The sequence below is a fragment of the Oncorhynchus keta genome, chromosome 10, assembly GCF_023373465.1.
Source record: "Oncorhynchus keta strain PuntledgeMale-10-30-2019 chromosome 10, Oket_V2, whole genome shotgun sequence".
Classification (NCBI taxonomy): domain Eukaryota; kingdom Metazoa; phylum Chordata; class Actinopteri; order Salmoniformes; family Salmonidae; genus Oncorhynchus; species Oncorhynchus keta.
Genome location: NC_068430.1, coordinates 65,012,134 through 65,034,493, shown reverse-complemented (window position 1 = coordinate 65,034,493; position 22,360 = coordinate 65,012,134). Strand labels below are relative to the sequence as shown.

Sequence of the window (22,360 nt, the reverse complement as noted above, 5' to 3'; positions counted from 1 at the left end):
AATATGGCATTAGCCATGAAACTGCACATTTTGGGTTGGGGTGGAACTTGCTCAGAGCTTGGCAAACTGCACATTTTGGGTTGGGGTGGAACTTGCTCAGAGCTTGGCAAACTGCACATTTTGGGTTGGGGTGGAACTTGCTCAGAGCTTGGCAAACTGCACATTTTGGGTTGGGGTGGAACTTGCTCAGAGCTTGGCAAACTGCACATTTTGGGGTGGGGTGGAACTTGCTCAGAGCTTGGCAAACTGCACATTTTGGGGTGGGGTGGAACTTGCTCAGAGCTTGGCAAACTGCACATTTTGGGTTGGAACTTGCTCAGAGCTTGGCAAACTGCACATTTTGGGTTGGAACTTGCTCAGAGCTTGGCAAACTGCACATTTTGGGTTGGAACTTGCTCAGAGCTTGGCATACTGCACATTTTGGGTTGGGGTGGAACTTGCTCAGAGCTTGGCAAACTGCACATTTTGGGGTGGAACTTGCTCAGAGCTTGGCAAACTGCACATTTTGGGTTGGGGTGGAACTTGCTCAGAGCTTGGCAAACTGCACATTTTGGGGTGGAACTTGCTCAGAGCTTGGCAAACTGCACATTTTGGGTTGGAACTTGCTCAGAGCTTGGCAAACTGCACATTTTGGGTTGGGTTGGAACTTGCTCAGAGCTTGGCAAACTGCACATTTTGGGGTGGAACTTGCTCAGAGCTTGGCAAACTGCACATTTTGGGGTGGAACTTGCTCAGAGCTTGGCAAACTGCACATTTTGGGGTGGAACTTGCTCAGAGCTTGGCAAACTGCACATTTTGGAGTGGAACTTGCTCAGAGCTTGGGAAACTGCACATTTTGGGGTGGAACTTGCTCAGAGCTTGGCAAACTGCACATTTTGGGGTGGAACTTGCTCAGAGCTTGGCAAACTGCACATTTTGGAGTGGAACTTGCTCAGAGCTTGGCAAACTGCACATTTTGGGGTGGAACTTGCTCAGAGCTTGGCAAACTGCACATTTTGGGTTGGAACTTGCTCAGAGCTTGGCAAACTGCACATTTTGGGGTGGAACTTGCTCAGAGCTTGGCAAACTGCACATTTTGGGGTGGAACTTGCTCAGAGCTTGGCAAACTGCACATTTTGGGTTGGGGTGGAACTTGCTCAGAGCTTGGCAAACTGCATATTTTGGGGTGGAACTTGCTCAGAGCTTGGCAAACTGCACATTTTGGGTTGGGGTGGAACTTGCTCAGAGCTTGGCAAACTGCACATTTTGGGTTGGGGTGGAACTTGCTCAGAGCTTGGCAAACTGCGATATGCCACTGGACTGTTTGGACATGTTTTTGTGATGAGATGCATAGGCTTAAGTGATTTATTTAATGTAGATTGAGAGCTCTTTTTTAAAATAATTGTCATGCACATGGTAATCCCAGCTCATATGCATGTGGTACAAACCTGGGACCTGTGCCTTCCCGGACCTGTGCCTTCCCGGCACGATGGAACCAATGGGAATAGATTCAAAAGTGCAAACTGGTCACCTGACACATTGAATGTTAGCTAAATCAATCATATCTAAAGTATTTGAAATACAATAAATATGCAGGTTATGGACACTGATGTGACTTTGTGCCAGGCTTAATGTACCTTCAGAAAATATTGAGACCCCTTGACTTTTTCCACATTTTGTTGTGCTACAGACAGAATTTTAAATGTTTTAACATTAGATTTTCTGTCACTGATTTTCTGTCACACACAATACCCCATAATGTCAAAATGTAATTATGTTTAAAAAAAATACAAATCTGCAATATCTTGAGTCAATAAGTATTCAACCCGTTTGTTATGGCAAGCCTAAATAAGTTAATGAGTAAAAATGTGCTTAACACGAACAGGCACGTGTCAAAGCCGAGTTTGTCCGCTTATTTAATTTCCCAGTTGACTGCACGCATATCGCCTTACGCCCATCGTCTGTAGATGAACATGTATATTAAACATGTATATGTTAACAGGAATCATTTCCATTCATTGAATGTTCAGATCAGCTGTGATGCCCGTATGCGACTACTCAATGTATGGTCCAAGTGGCCAGGGTCTACGCACCACTCGTTCATTCTGTGCCACATCAGAGTAGGCCTGCGTCTAGAAGCTGGTGAGAGTGGAGGCTGGTGGCTTCTCGGTGAGTTATTTATTTGAAAGTGTATAATAGCCTATTAACCGTGCAAAACAATGTAACACAATGGTTAGGTGACCGGGGTTCTCCACTGAAAACGTGGCTTTCACCCCCTTTGCAGGTCCCCTAACAGCAGAACAAGGCCGGTTGTGGAGTGCACCATCGGACTACTGAAGGGCAGGTGCCGTCAGTTTTAAGTTCATTTGAGATTTGTAGATCACGGGTGCTTAAGTTACAAATGGGCTTCTTAAAACCTGCGTAAGCAAAGTTTTTTATGCTTAGTATCTTTTATGAAACGAACGTAAGCACACCGTCGGGAATGATCTTTCGACTAAGTTCAAGTATAAATCTAAGAACAGTTTTATAAATGAGGCCCCTGGTTGTCTGCTTTCTACCAGATACTGGGAGACATATTCACCTTTCAGCAGGATAATAACCTAAAACACAAGGCTAAATATACAACGGAGTTGCTTACCAAGAAGACAGTGAATGTTCCTGAGTGGCCTAGTTACAGTTTTGACTTAAATGGGCTTGAAAAATCTATGGCAAGACTTGAAAATGGTTGTCTAGCAATGATCAACAACACACTTGACAGAGCTTGAAGAATTCTAAAAAATAATAATGTGCAAATATTGTACAACTCAGGTGTGCGAAGCTCTGAGAGACTAACCCAGAAAGACTCACAGATGTAATCACCGCCAAAGGTGATTCCAACATGTATTGGTTCAGGGGGTTGAATACTAATGTAATTAAGATACTTAATATTAGTGTTACATTTAAAATTTAAAAAATGCTAATATGACATTGGAGTATTTTGTGTAGATATTTGACCAACAAAATAACGATTAAATCCATTTGAATCCCACCTTGACACACAACCAAATGTGGAAAAAGTCAAGGGGTGTGAATACTTTCTGAAGGCACTGTATATGAAAAGTCTGACCACACCTTGTCTAACTGACCCATAATATAACATAACAGCAACACTTACTATATCTGACGTATCAATGCACAGTGTGCCCACACTATACAGTAGAATGCCCTAGATGCAGTTGTTTGCAGTAATGACAAAGTTAAATAGCAGTGCACCAATTTCTAACAATTCCACACACATTAGAATGATAATGGTTCAGTTCCACCACAAAGTGAACTGCGGTGAAGGTGACCCATCTGTCAAGTCCACTAAATAGGGAAAATGTCATTATAATGCTGCACAGTGAGCCTGATAAGGGTTGGGTGACAAACACATTAGATGTGCGTTTCTGGGTCAGAGCCTACCTGTTCTTGTTGTTAATTGGGATCTTATTTAGGTCACTGAAACACTGGTGGAGAATGGACCAAGTTCTGTTACCTGATTCAGGGGTCACTGCAGAAGAAGAGAAGGACTTCTGCCGAGGAATTGATTGTTGGGGTCTTGTGTCTGAGTTTGACTCTGAAAAATGATGTTTATTTGAGCTAGATTACTGTAACAGTGGTTGAGATCTGCCCAAGATTCTGTTGTATGAGTCAGAGGGCACGGACTGCAGAAATGGAGCAGCATTTTCAAGGAATGGAGTTGTTGCGGTCGTGTGCCTGGGTTTGAGTATGAACATATGTTTTAAAAGGTAAGGCTGAACAGCAATGGTGTTCTTTTTGTTATTGGACTAGGTGGAATATAATGCAATGTGGGTCAGCAATGTAGGGTGAATTGCACAATATCACCTACACAGAGATGACTCACACCTACAAAAGGCCTCTTATGGCCATGCTGTAAGTGGGCTCTCCTACTGCTTGCTGATTTCACTGCATAATGGCCCTTACAAGGATGTCCTGCTGCTTTTTAAACAAATCCTTTCCTGGTGTACAATAACACACACCGCCACACACTGTGATACTTATCATAGCAAGCGGGGGGACTGTGTAATTATGGTTCAAACACAGACAAAAACAAATAATTCTGTTTATTTCAGCTTAGCACTGGCTGAATGTCTGCTGTCGTAGCCGGTTAACGTTAAAGAGTGTGTCTATGGCATCTGCTTGCCTGGAAAGGAGAGCCCAACAACTTTTTCATTAGACTGATTTCATCAGAAACAACAAATTGATGTGGCTCATCCTCGCTCGGTGATAAAGATGCTATGACTAAACACAGTACCTGTGCATCAGGAGAATTTGGGCCGAGGCTGAGCAGTAGTGAGGTGGATAAACCTCGTCTTTCCGGAATGTTCGGGCTGTTTCCAAGCTAATCTCACATGGCAGCTCGTCATGCGTGCCCTTGGCAGAGATGTGACGGGCCCAATAACACAGTATGTGGCATAACGGATCTGTCCCTGTCACATACCATTAGGGCCAATGCAGACTAGCAGCCAAGCCATCTGACTGCTGCTGTAGAGTCACACGCACGCGTACACACACACACACAGAAATAGGCACATGCATACACCAACACTGACTCAAGCACAAAAACACACACAGAAAAAAACAGGAGTCACACGCATAGCACGCATCACCACCGACACTTACATGCAGACAAACTAAAGGCGTTCAGACACACACACACAAACACTCTTGTCCTGTCAGTGGTGTAGTAGTGTGTGTGCCCAATGCCCACGCCCCACAGGCTCAGAGTGCCTTGGCCTTTGAGAGTCTTATGTCTGTAAATATCTTAGACTGTCTCAATTCCAGAGCTAAATCGATTGTAAACCGCATACATTAATTGATCTGATCTTCATTTGAATTCCCTCCAACACCAACATGAGTCATGAAGGTTATCTGTCAGGGTGTAGAGTGTTGTTTTGCTTGCTGCTTATTTCCTGTTAGCACAGCGATTCACACAATCAAATGTATTTATAACGCCCTTTTTACATCAGTAGATGGCACAAAGTGCTTATACAGAATCCCCCCTCCCATGCAAATGAACTGAATCCCAAAAAACATTTCCACTGCATTTCAGCCATGCCACAAAAGGACCAGCTGACATCATGTCAGTGATTCGCTCATTAACACAGGTATGAGTGTTGACGAGGACAAGGCTGGAGATCACTCTGTCATGCTGATTGAGTTTGAATAGCAGACTGGAAGCTTCAAAAGGAGGGTGGGGCTTGGAATCATTGTTTTTCCTCTGTCAACCATGGTTACCAGCAAGGAAACACGTGCCGTCATCATTGCTTTGCACAAAAAGGGCTTCACAGGCAAGGATATTGCTGCCAGTAAGATTGCACCTAAATCAACCATATATTGAGCCATCAAGAACTTCAAGGAGAGCGGTTAAATTGTTGTGAAGAAGGCGTCAGGGCGCCCAAGAAAGTCCAGCAAGCGCCAGGAACGTCTCCTAAAGTTGATTCAGCTGCGGGATCGGGGTACCACCAGTAGAGAGCTTGCTCAGGAATGTCAGCAGGCAGGTGTGAGTACATCTGCACGCACAGTGAGGCAAAGACTTTTGGAGGATGGCCTGGTGTCAAGAAGGGCAGCAAAGAAGACACTTCTCTCCAGGAAAAACAGGGATAGACTGATATTCTGCAAAAGGTACAGGGATTGGACTGCTGAGGACTGGGGTAAAGTCCGATTGTTTGGGGCATCCGGAAAAAAGCTTGTCTGGAGAAGACAAGGTGAGCGCTACCATCAGTCCTGTGCCATGTCAACAGTAAAGCATCCTGAGACCATTCATGTGTGGGGTTGCTTCTCAGCCAAGGGAGTGGGCTCACTCACAATTATGCCTAAGAACACAGCCATGCATAAAGAATGGTACCAACACATCCTCTGAGAGCAACTTCTCCCAACCATCCAGGAACAATTGTGACGAACAATGCCTTTTCCAGCATGATGGAGCACCTTGCCATAAGGCAAAAGTGCAACACAACATTGCTTAGAATCAAGGGTAACGGTGACAACATTGAGGACCTTTAAGGTTACAGTGACATATCCATAACTTGAGTGGAAACCAGATTGCATACCAGAGAGAATATAATAGACATCAGTTGATTATTGACACATTTTTTCCAACGCTTTTGATAAGCAGGGCAAAATAGAAATAGGCCTATAACAGTTAGGATCAGCTTGATCTCCCCTATAAATAAAGGATGAACAGTGGCTGCCTTCCAAGCAATGGGAACCTCCCCAGAAAGTAGAGACAGGTTAAAAAAGTTGGAGATAGGCTTGGTGATGATAGGGGCAGCAACCTTAAAGAAGAAAGGGTCTAAACCATCTCACCCAGATGGATATTTGGGGTCAAGTTTCAGGAGCTCCTCTAGCACCTCGGACTCAGTGACTGCCTTCAGGGAGAAACTTTGTAGCGGGGCAGGGGAAAAAGAGGGAGAAGCATTGTGGATAGTCACATTAGAAGGGGTGGGAGATGAGGAAATGTTGAACAGGCAAGGAGGCATGGCTGAGTCAAATAGGAATCCTGACATAATGAAGTGGTGATAAGAGCTCAGCCACATGCTTCTTGTCAGTAACAACCACATCATCAACTTTAAGGGACATGGGCAGCTGTGAGGAGGAGGGTTTATTCTCCAGGTCTTTAACCGTTTTCCAGAACTTCTTGGGATTAGACCCACAGAGAGAGAACTGCTCCTTAAAGTAACTAACTTTGGCCTTCCGGATAGCCTGAGTGCACTTATTTCTCATTTGCCTGAACGATAGCCAGTCAGATTGAGTATGCGTGTGTGGAGCCCTTCGCCCAATGCAATTCTTGAGTGGAGTGACTTTGCAAGATCACGGTCGAACCAGGGGCTGAACCTGTTTTTAATTCTCATATTCTTTACGGAGGCATGGCTGTTAACAATACCACTGAAAATATCAAAAAAGAAGGTCCAAGCTTCTTCGACAGACGATCACGTCAGTGACTCAACCCACTGAACTCGAGTATAGGGGAAAAAGCCTGGCACGAAGTGACTCACCCCTTCTAGGGACAGCATGGAAGAGCACTAGTAAGCCAGTGACTCAGCCCCCATAATAGGAGCATGTTTAAATAGTGATGATGCCGTTGTAGCCCTATACCAAAAACAGGGACTATAGTCTGATCGCTATGCCACTGCTATGTTAAACATCTCCCGTCATCTCATTTTACCACTTGTCTTCTGATAAGGAATGAATTTAAGATGCTATTCTGCCTTTTGGCATCTCCATCTTGCAATTTCATTTTCTCTACAAATAAAACTTGTCTGAACAGATTTGCACATCATTGAGTAGATTAGTGGAGGGGCATCCAAGATAAACATTCAATATTCATACTCCATATCTAAAAGATCACACATTAACACACAATGCCTCCAGATCATTTCCATGCATGACAGCTTACAGTCAAATTGGGTGTGGCGGGGGGAATCTGGGGCCTGTAGTTTTTCCTGATCTGGTAACCTTACCAGGTAAAACTCCAGACCGTATACGGTATGACGTGATTAAACTGTTGTTTGTAAAAAGGTTTAATGTTGTAAAAAGGTTTAAGATGAGCTATGATGGGACCAGAGTTTATGTAGCTCAGAGGTCACATGGTTTTTAAAAAAAAACCTGGAAAAACTCCTGGCCTTGGGGAGGATGAAAACCCTGTGAAACTGCAGCAATCTTGTACTTGTTCATATTAATTATATTTCAAGAAGGGGGTCTCCTATACACAGACACAGAAAAAGCAACACAATTTGACAATACAACATGTATTCACAGTCTATGTCAGCTATTGTCTTTATTGATTCATTCCAGTTAATCATTTGGGGTTGAAAAAGTATGATTAGCCTAGTCAGCCCAAGTTTGAATATAAATCAAATTTGATCCCTTTCATATTTTCTCACAAACAAATGGGCTATAAATACACAACATTACGGCTTTGTTTACCCTTGCCAGAGGGAAAGGGCACATAGTAGGCTAGACTATGCAGCTGCTGTTGTTAGTAGCCTACACTTGATCAGACTGAAAAAATAGTCTTAATATCATAATCAAATATTGTAACAACTTTCATTGTCTGTTTATATGCCCCCTTTATTTTGCCAAACGGTTCTGACTTGGTGCGGAGGGAGAATAGCGTAAGAACAGTTAATGAGCAGTAAATGAGGCTAAAAGAGCTGTTTCGCTGCCAGACAAGGCTCCACCAGGTGTAGCAGTGGTAAGGTGTTGGCGTCACTCCTGTCAAAACTTGTCAATAATCAACTGATGTCTATTATATTCTCTCTGGCACGCACGCACACGCACACGCACACACACACACAGCCACACAGCCACATCATACTTAGCTTACGTTGATTGGACTAAATTGTTTTTGGTATCTTAGTTTTCACTGTACTAGACTAATAAGGACAGGTGATTTGATGATGTTGAAATGTTGAAGTTTAAATAGATCTGGAATAGTGGAGGCAGCTCCTGTTTTCCTTGCGACTAGCGGTAACACTCTGTGGTTCTAAATCAATAGTTGTTTAGTGGTCCAATAATGCCGGAAACATTAACTTGCTTGACCATGCTGTCGGTCATGTAACTGTCTGTTGCTGTTGGCTTCCCCAGTGGTTTTACCCATGCGCTGCTGCTGGTTCCTTGTTGAGTATGCACAACAGTGTCTCCCTCGCTGATTTCTATTACAGCTGCCTTGGCCTGCACTGCCCTCCATGCATTTTTCTCCGTCACCTCATATTGGCCAAATAAGCCTGTGCCTTGATTGTGTTCGGAGAGGGAACATGTTGTGCTGACATAACCTCCGGTTAAATAGTCTATTTACAACATGGGCCCATGAAAGACCCTCCAGTGGGTCAATACCAGGAGTCTGTCACCAATAAGACCTATTTGCTACACGCTGATAAAGGCTCTTTATCCGAAACATTGGTCAAATACAGTAAATCCACAGCAAGGAGAGGAGAGTGGGACTTTGTTTTACCCTAAGACATCCTATGGACCAAACGCAAATATGAAAGGATGTGGGCTCAGGAGCAACTATTTTAGCACAATGCTATTTCGACAAGCCTAAATATGGAACAGAGAAAGTAGAGGGGACCTGGGTCCGGCAGCCTTCCAGACACAACCTAATCCGTTTTAGAGAGCATATTGGAAGAGGACAGGGACAGTCAACCCATGTCACAAATCAAACACGAGTGACACTGGTGTTGAAGCCCAAAGAAAGGAGAAGTGGCTCAACCCAAACCAACCCCCGCAGAACATGGATAAGGTTTAGAAAAGGGCCTTGTTTCTCTGTCTTGAGTCAGAAATCTGCAGAGGATAACAAAGGGATAGAATGACATCAATACTGGCGTGTTGGTGTGAAACAAGCCAAAAGAGATCTACAGTGTTTATGGTGGAAGGCAACATTAGGTACAGTAGGATAGATTGTGTGAACCCCTATGACTTACTGTACTACCCATCCTTGCAAACATCCGATGAGCCATGCTAAGAATGCCATAATGTTGAGAAGACATGGGCCTGGCTAGAGTTGGATTACCGGATCAAATGACAGTGTTTGTTTTCTCAGGTAATTGTGCACATGGTGCTGCTTTCTGGAATTCTAACATACGAGGAGGGGAAAAACTAAGAGACTGTACTTAGGGAAGTCATATGGTGTAAATGACAGGACTTTGGACAAACAACAGCACATGTGACACAAAAGACCAAAACATTGGTTTAATGACATTTCCATATGAACAGTTACCGCTATACTACGATGAGTGGAAACCATTTTTTAAAATACATTTTTCCTTTATTTAACCAGGCAAGTCAGTTAAGAACATATTCTTATTTTCAATGACGGCCTGGGAACAGTGGGTTAACTGCCTGTTCAGGGGCAGAACGACAGATTTGTACCTTGTCAGCTCAGGGGTTTGAACTCGCAACCTTGCGGTTACTAGTCCAACGCTCTAACCACTAGGCTACGCTGCCGCCCCATGGCGGGTACATGTGAATACAATATAATAACAATTTGGAATCCGTCCAAGCACTAAACCTAAAATTAAGCCCATAGAGAATGGATTTTCCACCAATCTAGGTGGAATTGTCAAACCCATCATAGCAGATGCGTGACTGACGAGTTGAACATTCGGAAAAATGTTCACTAGAAGATGTCTATCTGATCGTGTTCCACTCCATGCCTGGATCTTTGATTACAAAATCATTTTCATTGAGGGAATTAGAGTTATTTCCTGATCAGAAAACTCGGGAAGATTGCGCAGTCAAGAGAATTTACTATTTTTTTAAAAGCGGGAATCCTTCATTGGTGGAACCACCGCATCCATTTGATATATTACAACAACAAATAAGTTACTGCAAACAACGAACACTTTTTTCCCCTCAAACATCATTGCATGTGCGAAAGAACAGCAGAATATGTTTGCTTTTTATTTAAAAAAATTAAAAACACGCTCATCCCACTCCTCTCCTCCAATGTTCTCCATTGCCCCAACAAAAACAATTACAAAGGCGATGGCGTGAACATGGCGCTGTTTCCCCAAATGCGGATTCAATCTTTAACTGGTGCAGGCTAATTCAGTGCCTCACATACACAATATAATATATGTCTATATATTGTTGGCCAAATATCACTGTTGCCATCTCCACTGTCTTCTTGTTGGGTTATGTTGTGTTTAGTGGAGGCCGGCTCATAATAATGGCTGGAATGGAGCGAATGGAATAGCATCAAGCACATGGAAACTGGGATGTATTTAATACCATTCCACTTATTCCGCTCTAGCCATTATCACAAGCCCGTCCTCCCGAATTCAGGTGCCACCAGCCTCCTGTGGTTGTGTTCCTCTCAGGGCTACAGACATAGACAGGGTCTTAGGGAATCATGGCACTAAACACGTCCACAGTACACAAGGGCTTTGAGCCAAGCGCCTGTCTATTTCGGATGCTGATAGGCAGCACTTTGATAATAGCACGTTATTATTTCCCTGTATCAACCAAGCCGGGTGCTAGGATCAGTTTCAATTATACTGTTTCAGATTGACAAGGACAGCCCAACATTTGCCCACAAAGTATTAACCAATTACATTGAAATGTATGTTCTTGTAATGATTGGAAAATGAAGGATTTTTGTAATGCATGTTCCTGTAAAGATTGAAGGAATTTAAAATGTTTTTTTGTGATGTTTCTAGCTAAGCAATAAGGCTCAGGTGGGTGTGGTATATGGCCAATATACCACGGCTTAGGGCTGTTTGTATGCATGACGCAATGCGGAGTGCCTGGATACAGCACTTGGCCATATACCACAAACCCCAGAGGTGCTTTAGTGCTGTAAACAAACAAACAACAAACAACAATTTTGCATCATGCCCGTGGTATTTGTATGATTTACCACAGCTTTCAGCCAATCAGCATCCAGGAGTCAAACTACCAAGTTTATAATGATAGTTAATTAATGTCCAAGTAATGACTATGGTGATTAAAAAGGATTAGAAAGTCTGTTGAAGGTTTTAGGTGATTGCAAATTAATGTTGCTGTGATCTTGATAATGATTGTAAATGAATGCTTGTGTAATTACCGAAGTAAATGGATGTCTGTCCAGCACTTGCACATGTAATGTTCCAGCTGAAGGAGCGCTAGAGCTTGACACACCTGGGTGCACGTGCAGCCTAATTGGGCTCTTCTATGCAGGGGGGCATGACAGCACAAAGACACCTGTTGTCATGCCTGCTCCCGCTTTTCCACCCTGGCGCTAGAGGGCGCCGGGCTCCCCAGCATTACGCACTCCTGCCACCATCATTACGCACAACTGCCGTCCCCCGTCACGTGCATCAGAGATTATTAGACTCACCTGGACTCAATCCCCTCTGTCATTACCTCCACTATATCTGTCTGTTCCCCGCTTCAGCATAGATTGTCTTATGTCCTCGTATACTCGTGAGCTGACACTGTTCCTGTCTTGTTTCATGTCTGTTCCTGATTAAATGTTTGACTCCCTGTACCTGCGTCTCTACTCCGGCGACGGTCCTTACACCTGTGGGTCCGGTCACGAAAGTCAAAATGGTTTGGTGTGGATGAGGGCTGAGGCACAATCAGAGGACTCATCTGTGATGGAGAGGAGCACAGGGATAGATCATTTCCCTGAGATTAACAGCAGGACAGGGAGAACCAGTGTCTTGCCTGGTGATGGGACATTGGCAGCTTTTGGACAGACTGTACTATAATATACTATCTACAGCACCACGAGGATTCCCCCCATTAGGCCCACATCACATGGGAAGGAGGCGGTACACTAATAAAAAGAAGATAGGCCTATTTACTGGAAATGGGTTGTTCTGGACACATGACATGCTCCCAAATAAGCCCACTAATGTCTCAGGTCATGTCAGAGTGGACAGAACATCGTGAATGAATAAGAACGCTTAGAACACTGATTAAAATTCCAGAGTTGTGTGTGCATATAGCCTTGCAGTATACCAGTGCATGGCATTCTTGGAACATAGATTGTATAGATTATATTTCCCAGGCTGCTCTACTGCCTATCACACAGCCAGTGGTCCAGAGAAGATAACAGAGATAGGGTACACACCGTGTTGGGGAGGGAGTCCCTCCGCAGAGCTCAAGATGGTTCCACGCTGTCAAAAGCCTGACGAGGCAGGGACAGGGACAGTCACAGTCAGTCAAATGCTGCAGTTCCTAGGGGAAATTTAAGAAGGAAATTGGATTCCTTCTTTAAAGCATCTGGCTCTCACACAGGAGCGACGTGATTCAGTACATATCACTCAAAAGCTATGAAATGCTTTAGCCTACACCTAATTGGATGTTGAGGAAAGAGAATGTATTAAATATTCAGGCAATAAGGACAAATCTGCCTCAAGACACATTTAATTTATGCAAGCGTTACTGGAGTCGAAAAGCGGATGTTCAACAAACAACACCTTTCTTTTTCTCAGTGAAATAAGATTACGAGGACTATATTGAATTTTGCAGGATTTCCTAAAGAGGTGCCACTGATACATCATTTCATTGAGTCAGAGTGTTACAGCTGAATAACAATAACCACCTACTCCAACGTCTACCTGGCTGCACTACTCGCGGAACACAACACACCAGGTTGCCAACGGTGGACCCTCTCATCGGGTACAGTTTCCTCCTGGTAATAACGCAGTAGTGGCATTGAGGGCTTTTGAAATGTTGTCAAATGTCATCAGAGCCGGACCTTATGGCCGTCGAGTTGTTTCACTCATCAGCAACACAGACACCTGGTGTGGAAAGGTCAACAGGAATTAGTTTGTGTGAACACATACCTGTACATGTAATTTACACTGACAGTCCATAACAAAATACATGTATAGGTGTTGTGGTTTAGTTCATCTGATATAATATTCAGCGTGTTGTGAGTCATTTTATCTAATATAATATTCAGCATGTTGTGATTAAGTTAATCTGATATAATATTCAGAGTGTTGTGATTAAGTTAATCTGATACAGTGGGGAGAATAAGTATTTGATACACTGCCAGTTTTGCAGGTTTTCCTACTTACAAAGCAGGTAGAGGTCTGTCATTTTTGATCATAGGTACACTTCAACTGTGAGAGACGGAATCTAAAACAAAAATCCAGAAAATCACGTTGTATGATTTTTTAAGTAATTAATTAGGATTTTATTGCATGACACAAGTATTTGATCACTTACCAATCAGTAAGAATTCTGGCTCTCTGTTAGTTTTTATTAAGAAGCCCTCCTGTTCTCCACTCATTACCTGTATTAACTGCACCTGTTTGAACTCGTTACCTGTATAAAAGACACCTGTCCACACACTCAATCAAACAGACTCCAACCTCTCCACAATGGCCAAGACCAGAGAGCTGTGTAAGGACATCAGGGATAAAATTGTAGACCTGCACAAGGCTGGGATGGGCTACAGGACAATAGGCAAGCAGCTTGGTGAGAAGGCAACAACTGTTGGCGCAATTATTAGAAAATTGAGCAAGATGACGGTCAATCACCCTCGTTCTGGGGCTCCACGCAAGATCTCACCTCGTGGGGCATCAATGATCATGAGGAAGGTGAGGGATCAGCCCAGAACTACACGGCAGGACCTGGTCAATGACCTGAAGAGAGCTGGGACCACAGTCTCAAAGAAAACCATTAGTAATACACTACGCCGTCATGGATTAAAATCCTGCAGCGCACGCAAGGTCCCCCTGCTCAAGCCAGCGCATGTCCAGGCCCGTCTGAAGTTTGCCAATGACCATCTGGATGATCCAGAGGAGGAATGGGAGAAGGTCATGTGGTCTGATGAGACAAAAATAGAGCTTTTTGGTCTAAACTCCAATCACTGTGTTTGGAGGAAGAAGAAGGATGAGTACAACCCCAAGAACACCATCCCAACCGTGAAGCATGGAGGTGGAAACATCATTCTTTGGGGATGCTTTTCTGCAAAGGGGACAGGACGACTGCACCGTATTGAGGGGAGGATGGATGGGGCCATGTATCGCGAAATCTTGGCCAACAACCTCCTTCCCTCAGTAAGAGCATTGAAGATGGGTCGTGGCTAGGTCTTCCAGCATGACAATGACCCAAAACACACAGCCAGGGCAACTAAGGAGTGGCTCCCGAAAGAAGCATCTCAAGGTCCTGGAGTGACCTAGCCAGTCTCCAGACCTGAACCCTATAGAAAATCTTTGGAGGAACTGAAAGTCCGTATTACCCAGAGACAGCCCCGAAACCTGAAGGATCTGGAGAAGGTCTGTATGGAGGAGTGGGTCAAAATCCCTGCTGCAGTGTGTGCAAACCTGGTCAAGAACTACAGGAAATATATGATCTCTGTAATTGCAAAACAAAGGTTTCTGTACCAAATATTAGGTTGTGCTTTTCTGATGTATCAAATACTTATGTCATGCAATAAAATGCAAATTAATTACTTAATCATACAATGTGATTTTCTGGATTTTTGTTTTAGATTCCGTCTCTCACAGTTGAAGTGTACCTATGAAAAAAAATTACAGATCTCTACATGCTTTGTAAGTAGGAAAACCTGCAAAATCGGCAGTGTATCAAATACTTGTTCTCCCCACTGTATAATATTCAGCATGTTGTGATTAACTTCATCTGATATAATATTCAGTGTGTTGTGATTAAATTCATCTGATATAATATTCAGTGTGTTGTGATTAACTTTATCTGATATAATATTCAGCGTGTTGTGATTAAGTTACATTTACATTTAAGTCATTTAGCAGACGCTCTTATCCAGAGCGACTTACAAATTGGTGCATTCACCTTATGACATCCAGTAGAACAGTCACTTTACAATAGTGCATCTAAATCTTAAAGGGGGTGAGAAGGATTACTTTATCCTATCCTAGGTATTCCTTAAAGAGGTGGGGTTTCAGGTGTCTCCGGAAGGTGGTGATTGACTCCGCTGTCCTAGCGTCGTGAGGGAGTTTGTTCCACCATTGGGGGGCCAGAGCAGCGAACAGTTTTGACTGGGCTGAGCGGGAACTGTACTTCCTCAGTGGTAGGGAGGCGAGCAGGCCAGAGGTGGATGAACGCAGTGCCCTTGTTTGGGTGTAGGGCCTGATCAGAGCCTGGAGGTACTGAGGTGCCGTTCCCCTCACAGCTCCGTAGGCAAGCACCATGGTCTTGTAGCGGATGCGAGCTTGAACTGGAAGCCAGTGGAGAGAGCGGAGGAGCGGGGTGACGTGAGAGAACTTGGGAAGGTTGAACACCAGACGGGCTGCGGCGTTCTTATGTTCATCTGATATAATATTCAGCGTGTTGTGATTAACTTCATCTGATATAATATTCAGTGTGTTGTGATTAACATCATCTGATATAATATTCAGCGTGTTGTGATTAAGTTCATCTGATATAATATTCAGCGTGTTGTGATTAAGTTCATCTGATATAATATTCAGCGTGTTGTGATTAAGTTCATCTGATATAATATTCAGCGTGTTGTGATTAAGTTCATCTGATATAATATTCAGCGTGTTGTGATTAAGTTCATCTGATATAATATTCAGCGTGTTGTGATTAAGTTCATCTGATATAATATTCAGCGTGTTGTGATTAAGTTCATCTGATATAATATTCAGCGTGTTGTGATTAAGTTCATCTGATATAATATTCAGCGTGTTGTGATTAAGTTCATCTGATATAATATTCAGCGTGTTGTGATTAAGTTCATCTGATATAATATTCAGCGTGTTGTGATTAAGTTCATCTGATATAATATTCAGCGTGTTGTGATTAAGTTCATCTGATATAATATTCAGCGTGTTGTGATTAAGTTCATCTGATATAATATTCAGCGTGTTGTGATTAAGTTCATCTGATATAATATTCAGCGTGTTGTGATTAACATAATCTGATATAATATTCAGCGTGTTGTGATTAACATCATCTGATATAATATTCAGCATGTTGTGATTAAGTTCATCTGATATAATATTCAGCGTGTTGTGATTAAGTTCATCTGATATAATATTCAGCGTGTTGTGATTAACTTCATCTGATATAATATTCAGCGTGTTGTGATTAAGTTCATCTGATATAATATTCAGCGTGTTGTGATTAAGTTCATCTGATATAATATTCAGCGTGTTGTGATTAAGTTCATCTGATATAATATTCAGCGTGTTGTGATTAAGTTCATCTGATATAATATTCAGCGTGTTGTGATTAAGTTCATCTGATATAATATTCAGCGTGTTGTGATTAAGTTCATCTGATATAATATTCAGCGTGTTGTGATTAAGTTCATCTGATATAATATTCAGCGTGTTGTGATTAAGTTCATCTGATATAATATTCAGCGTGTTGTGATTAACATAATCTGATATAATATTCAGCGTGTTGTGATTAACATCATCTGATATAATATTCAGCATGTTGTGATTAAGTTCATCTGATATAATATTCAGCGTGTTGTGATTAAGTTCATCTGATATAATATTCAGCATGTTGTGATTAACTTCATCTGATATAATATTCAGTGTGTTGTGATTAAATTCATCTGATATAATATTCAGCTCACTATTTGGCTTCTTAAATAATCAGACCAACACTGTCAAAGGGCTTATTTATGTCACGCTAATCATCTATGTCATACAGTATTAGCGTGACCTATAGACATTACCATGACGGTCATGTGAGGTGAACGGTTTATTTAACCAGGAGGACCGTAGCAAACCAGACAGGCTGTCCTTTCACTGGCAAAGAGTTGTTCATGTAGACGACAATGACAAGCATGAGTCATAAAGTGGAACGTCATCATTTGATTCAAAATGTATTATTAAATCAATTTAGATGTGGACTGAGAGACTTTAACCATGAGGAAATACAGAGCAAGCAACAAGCTATCACTCTCAAACACATTCTATTGCATTGAAGTCCATACTGTAATCACTAGTCAAGGTGGATTTACTATTTTTCTAAAATATTATGTAGTTTTTATTGTGCACATAAACACAAAATAGGATATCAAGATGATCAGGCTGCTCTTTCATCTGTGAGCTAATGTTACGTGAGTCGGCGGTGAATGATAATCAGACTTCTGCTCCTACCAGTAGCTCGTTGTACACTTTCAGATATCACTTAGTTTTCCCCTCTCGAATCTGTCTAGTACTCACATTTGCATGCAGACTAGTGATTGGCCGCTCATATGCCTCAATAGACAGCCGTGAACTGATTGGCTCCTGCCAGAAGAGGGCATGGAATCCCTGCGACCAAAAACACACATAAAAGGGAGCGTGGAAAACCGCAGAGGCAGACAAGCACCTACCTACTACAAGAGAACTTTGAGCACTATCAGAGACCTGCTAGAATCTGTGGACAGAAATCTCTGACAATCTACACTCAGTGTGCAATTGCGCAGCTGTTTCTACCGACAGCAACTTCACCAGAAGACAGAAGAGTTTGACTGGTCTTACGTTGTACTAATCTACCTGTCTACTGACAGAGACTGTCAGTGACTGAGCGGCCAGTTTAAAGACACTTTTAGAAGCATATCGTCATCCAGACAAAAATCAGTATCATGTCTCTAGAGGTGAAGGAGAAGACCCAGGTGAGGTTGGTGTTCCTGGGGGCAGCCGGCGTGGGCAAGACGGCCCTGATTCGCCGCTTCCTCCAGGACACCTTCGAGGCCAAGCACCGGCGCACCGTGGAGGAGATGCACAGCAAGGAGTACGACATCGGTGGCTCTAAGGTCACCGTGGAGATCCTGGACACCAGCGGCAGCTACTCCTTCCCTGCCATGCGCAAGCTCTCCATTCAGAACAGCGACGCCTTCGCCCTGGTCTACGCGGTCGACGACGCAGAGTCGCTGGAGGCCGTCAAGAGCCTCCGCGACGAGATCCTGGAGGTCAAGGAGGACAAGTACACCCCGATCGTGGTGGTGGGTAACAAGGCAGACCGAGCAGGAAGCGCCCGGCAGGTGGCAGCTGACGACGTACTGTCAACAGTGGAGCTGGACTGGAACAACAGCTACGTGGAAACGTCGGCCAAGGAGAACAACAACGTGATGGAGGTGTTCAGGGAGCTGCTGCAGCAAACCAACCTGTCCAGCCGGCTGAGCCCTGCTCTGAGGCGCCGCAGGGAGACCTTCCCCAAAGGAGACCCCAAGGACTCCCGGCCACCCATGAACAAGACCAACTCCTGCATCATCTCCTAATAGGGCAGGTTGAAGTAGAAAGAAAGGGAAAGGATGTGGGCTAGTACACCTGTTAAAGTGCTGCTGTACAAGAGGGAGAGGGAAACTTTACTTTGCATGGGCTGAAAAGGTTGAGGTGAGGGACTGCCAGTGTGCTGAAACAGAACGGAACTCCCAAACACTCTTGATTCCACGTCTGCGTCCCTTGTCCAAGCGATGTGTTTGATATGGGAAGAGAATGGGCGACAATGAATGGTTACGACAGAGGACTTGGTCCAACTATTGTAAACCTTGTAAGGTGGGGAGATAAGGGTGAAAAGGTGACAAAGATGTTCAACTGCTCAGTTGTATACTTAATGTAATGTGTTGCTGCTTATTTGGTTAACAGGCTTCTGCTGTTTCCATTTAGATCAATGTATAGCTTTTGTATTCAATTTATGCTAATTTTGCAAACGTGTGTTTGACATTCACTTGCAATAAGACATTTGACTGTTGCAAACATACAAGAAGAGTATTTATTGACTCAAAAGGAAGGATTTATATGCTGGGGTTTGTGCAAAGTTAATGGTTTGATGTAAAACACCATCTATTCAGTTGGAAATTCACATGTAGCACAGCATTATTGTTTACAAAAGACTTGCTTGTATTTTTTTTTTTTAATAATCGATTTGCTAAGCATGACTTGATTAATGTGTGTAAAAAGTGGTGACATGCAAATGACTACTACATGCAAGTTTTATTTTAAACATGTTGTTATATTCTCACATTTTTTTAAATCCATGATTTCTACATTAAACTGCTTTACCAGTGTTCATTTTACAACAGAATGTTGACCCCATAAAGCTAAATAAATAGTACACACAAAAAGGCTATGATCTCCTGTAATAACTAACTGCATTATGAATATGAGAGACATATTTGCATTCTCAATAGAGAACGAACAACGCAGACACAAACTGGAGGAGTGAAACGGATGTCACACACATCAGACGTCGCACATGTCAATCAAATAGCAACGGTCTATCTATCATCATGGCCCCAATAGATAGTCTGGCCCCATGGCCCCAACCTGTAGTCTGGTTCAGGTATCAACACATTTCCACAAACAAACTACAAAAACATACTATCAAATCCCACTTACAAGTGAACGTTTGCACTGTTGGATAAGGCCTAGAACAGGGTTGGGCAATTTTGATGGGGGTGGGGACTCATCATGAGGGGCCACTGTGGCTCACGGGTCTGCATACCCACATCCATACCCGCACATGCAGTCAGAGCAGGCCCTAGCCTTTTGAGGGCCCTAAGCTAAAAAAAAATGGGGAGTGGGGGAAATTGATCCGCATGCCTACAAAAGAGCTGCTCGTTTCCTATCCCTGGCCTAGGGTATAACTTATTACACAAGGCTCAAGGGATTTTCCGCTAAAATGTTTAAAGATGTCTATGCTGACGTTATCAGGAATACAATTGAATAACATTAAGCTTAAACCTTCATTTCTAACTGTAAAGAATAAGATAGGCTTATAAAAATGGCAGATATACCTTACTGTGATTCAGTTCACACAGCCCCACTTCTTGGTCCAGAAAAGGCATCGAACTGAATTGTGCAGGCTGTATTACAGTCAAACATCGCCCTCTAACCACAGTTGCCTTTCACTGCGCCCCCCTTCATAAAATATTGATCAACTTTAGAAGCATAAATCTTTGTATCTCTTTAAATTACTGTATTTAAATCAGGCTTCCTTTGAGACATTGACCGTTGCTCGCAAATGCAAAATTTGGCTTAATTAGTTACACCTGCTGTGAGCAGTCTAGGCATGCGCCACAAGCCTCGTTACTTACTATATGCAAACTAGCATCATCACGAGACAATAGGCTACCTTTCTCAACCGATAAGGTATTTAGCACAATATACTGCACTTGAGTGAGCCAATCTCGGGACCTTTTTACTTTACAAGGCATGTCCCTTACAAAGTACTGTATTTCTGACTTGTTTCGATAGCCTTACACCACAAATCTAATAGAAGCTCATTGTAATAGTGCATATTAGGAATGTTAAAAACACTTAAAGAAATATGTATGCGGATTTTCCCTATATGTCATGAACACAGACAACACGGTCACAGCTTCCAACATAGAAGTAAAGTACAACACACTCAGTTTCCACCAATAGCTGTGGTTGGTCCATGTGCTTCCCCCTGTCCGCATCAGATGCATTGTTTCCTGTCTCATATGAGGAAGTGGCCGGTTGAACGTTAGGCCTGTAGTTCCTCTTTCTGTCCAGTTAAAACATTCTTCCGTACTCTCCCCCTATTCATTCACAGAATGGACTACTGGAGAAGAGAGCTCTATATACACAGTCAAACAGGTACGTAGGCCTGTGAGACACAATAGTGTTATTCAATGACACACGACTGAGGCGTTTTAATTGTTATGCCTAAAATTGGTTCTCATATACAATAATTTTGTCTGTGATGAGTGATTACTAAATGCAGTCCTACAGCCTACTGTATTGAAATGGCTTGGTTTATTTTGTAGAGAATCGAAATACATTAGAAGTACATATCGTGTCCTCAGTTCAGATGGATTGTCCAGTGTCTATAGTTGTCTCTGCCCCTAGACTTGGTCTAAGCTCCTCAGCAGATGTTTCAGAGAATCCTGAGGCGTTTAGAACAAGTTCAGGGTCCCGGACTCTTTTTGACGACTACAATGCATCTTAAGTTAAAACATTTGCTATGAAATGTGACGTGTTAATCTGTCATCACAGAACAAGCTGGTTGAGACAATACACAAACTCTCTTAATATACTGCTTGCACGACATAGTCGGTGCCGTTTGACTCCACATTCTATCCCATAATGAACTGTGGTCTTTCTACTTTTAGCGATATACCGTAGTTACTATTAATGCTGTATCTTCAGACAACCAGAAGTGAAATTGTGTGATATCACTTGCACACATGGCAAAAAATAAATAAAACTATACAAAATATACATGTCCTCACTTCTTTAACAGACTATTTGTCTAGTTGATCCATGCACTTGCCTCATTGCAATACATTTAAGCCAGTACCACTTGCTTTCATGACACGGTTCACATGGAAAACAGACAGGCTTCATTTGAATTTATAGAGGAACCCAGATGTTACACACGCAACCAAAACCAGCGTCAACTTTGAGAGAGACAATGTTTCCATTGAGTCATTGATTGTGTGGTAGATCATAAAAGACGAGAGAAGTAGGCCTATTGAATAAGCTGGCAGAAAGAGACAACTGACAGAGCTATTCAGCTTGACCCTTCAACATCAGCTCGACAGGCTTATGAACGTTGGATTTCATTCCACGGACGGTAAACACTTAGCTGTGTGAGGGAGACAAAGGAGAGGCACGCAATATCTAGAAACCGAACAGGCCAACTCAATGCACCTCTGCAGAACAGAGCCAGTACTTCACCATTGACTATTGTTTGCTCATGACAGACTTCAACAGAACACAAAGCTTCAAGGGAACGAGAGAGAAGAGATTATCGCTACACGTGAAAGCATGTAAGAGCAGATTTAAGCATTTGTTCTCTTCAAAGGCTTAGCCTCGTCTACTTCCGTGTGGTTAATGGGTTCAGTAAATTCCTTGATGTGCATATTCCCTGTTTAAATCTATGAGCAAATGGAGATCAAATCCCCATGAAAGCTGATAGAAAAATCACAAGGACCTCAGTCTAT

The 22,360-nt window shown here is 42.8% G+C and overlaps 1 protein-coding gene across 1 annotated transcript; it reads left to right on the top strand.

The window, feature by feature from the left end:
- The first annotated feature begins 17,755 nt into the window (after positions 1-17,755).
- LOC118389222 (GTP-binding protein Rhes-like) lies at positions 17,756-19,516 on the top strand. The gene has a single exon (XM_035779064.1). The coding sequence runs from the start codon at positions 18,032-18,034 to the stop codon at positions 18,665-18,667; it is 636 nt and encodes a 211-aa protein (XP_035634957.1). The 5' UTR covers positions 17,756-18,031; the 3' UTR covers positions 18,668-19,516.
- Positions 19,517-22,360: the final 2,844 nt, after the last annotated feature.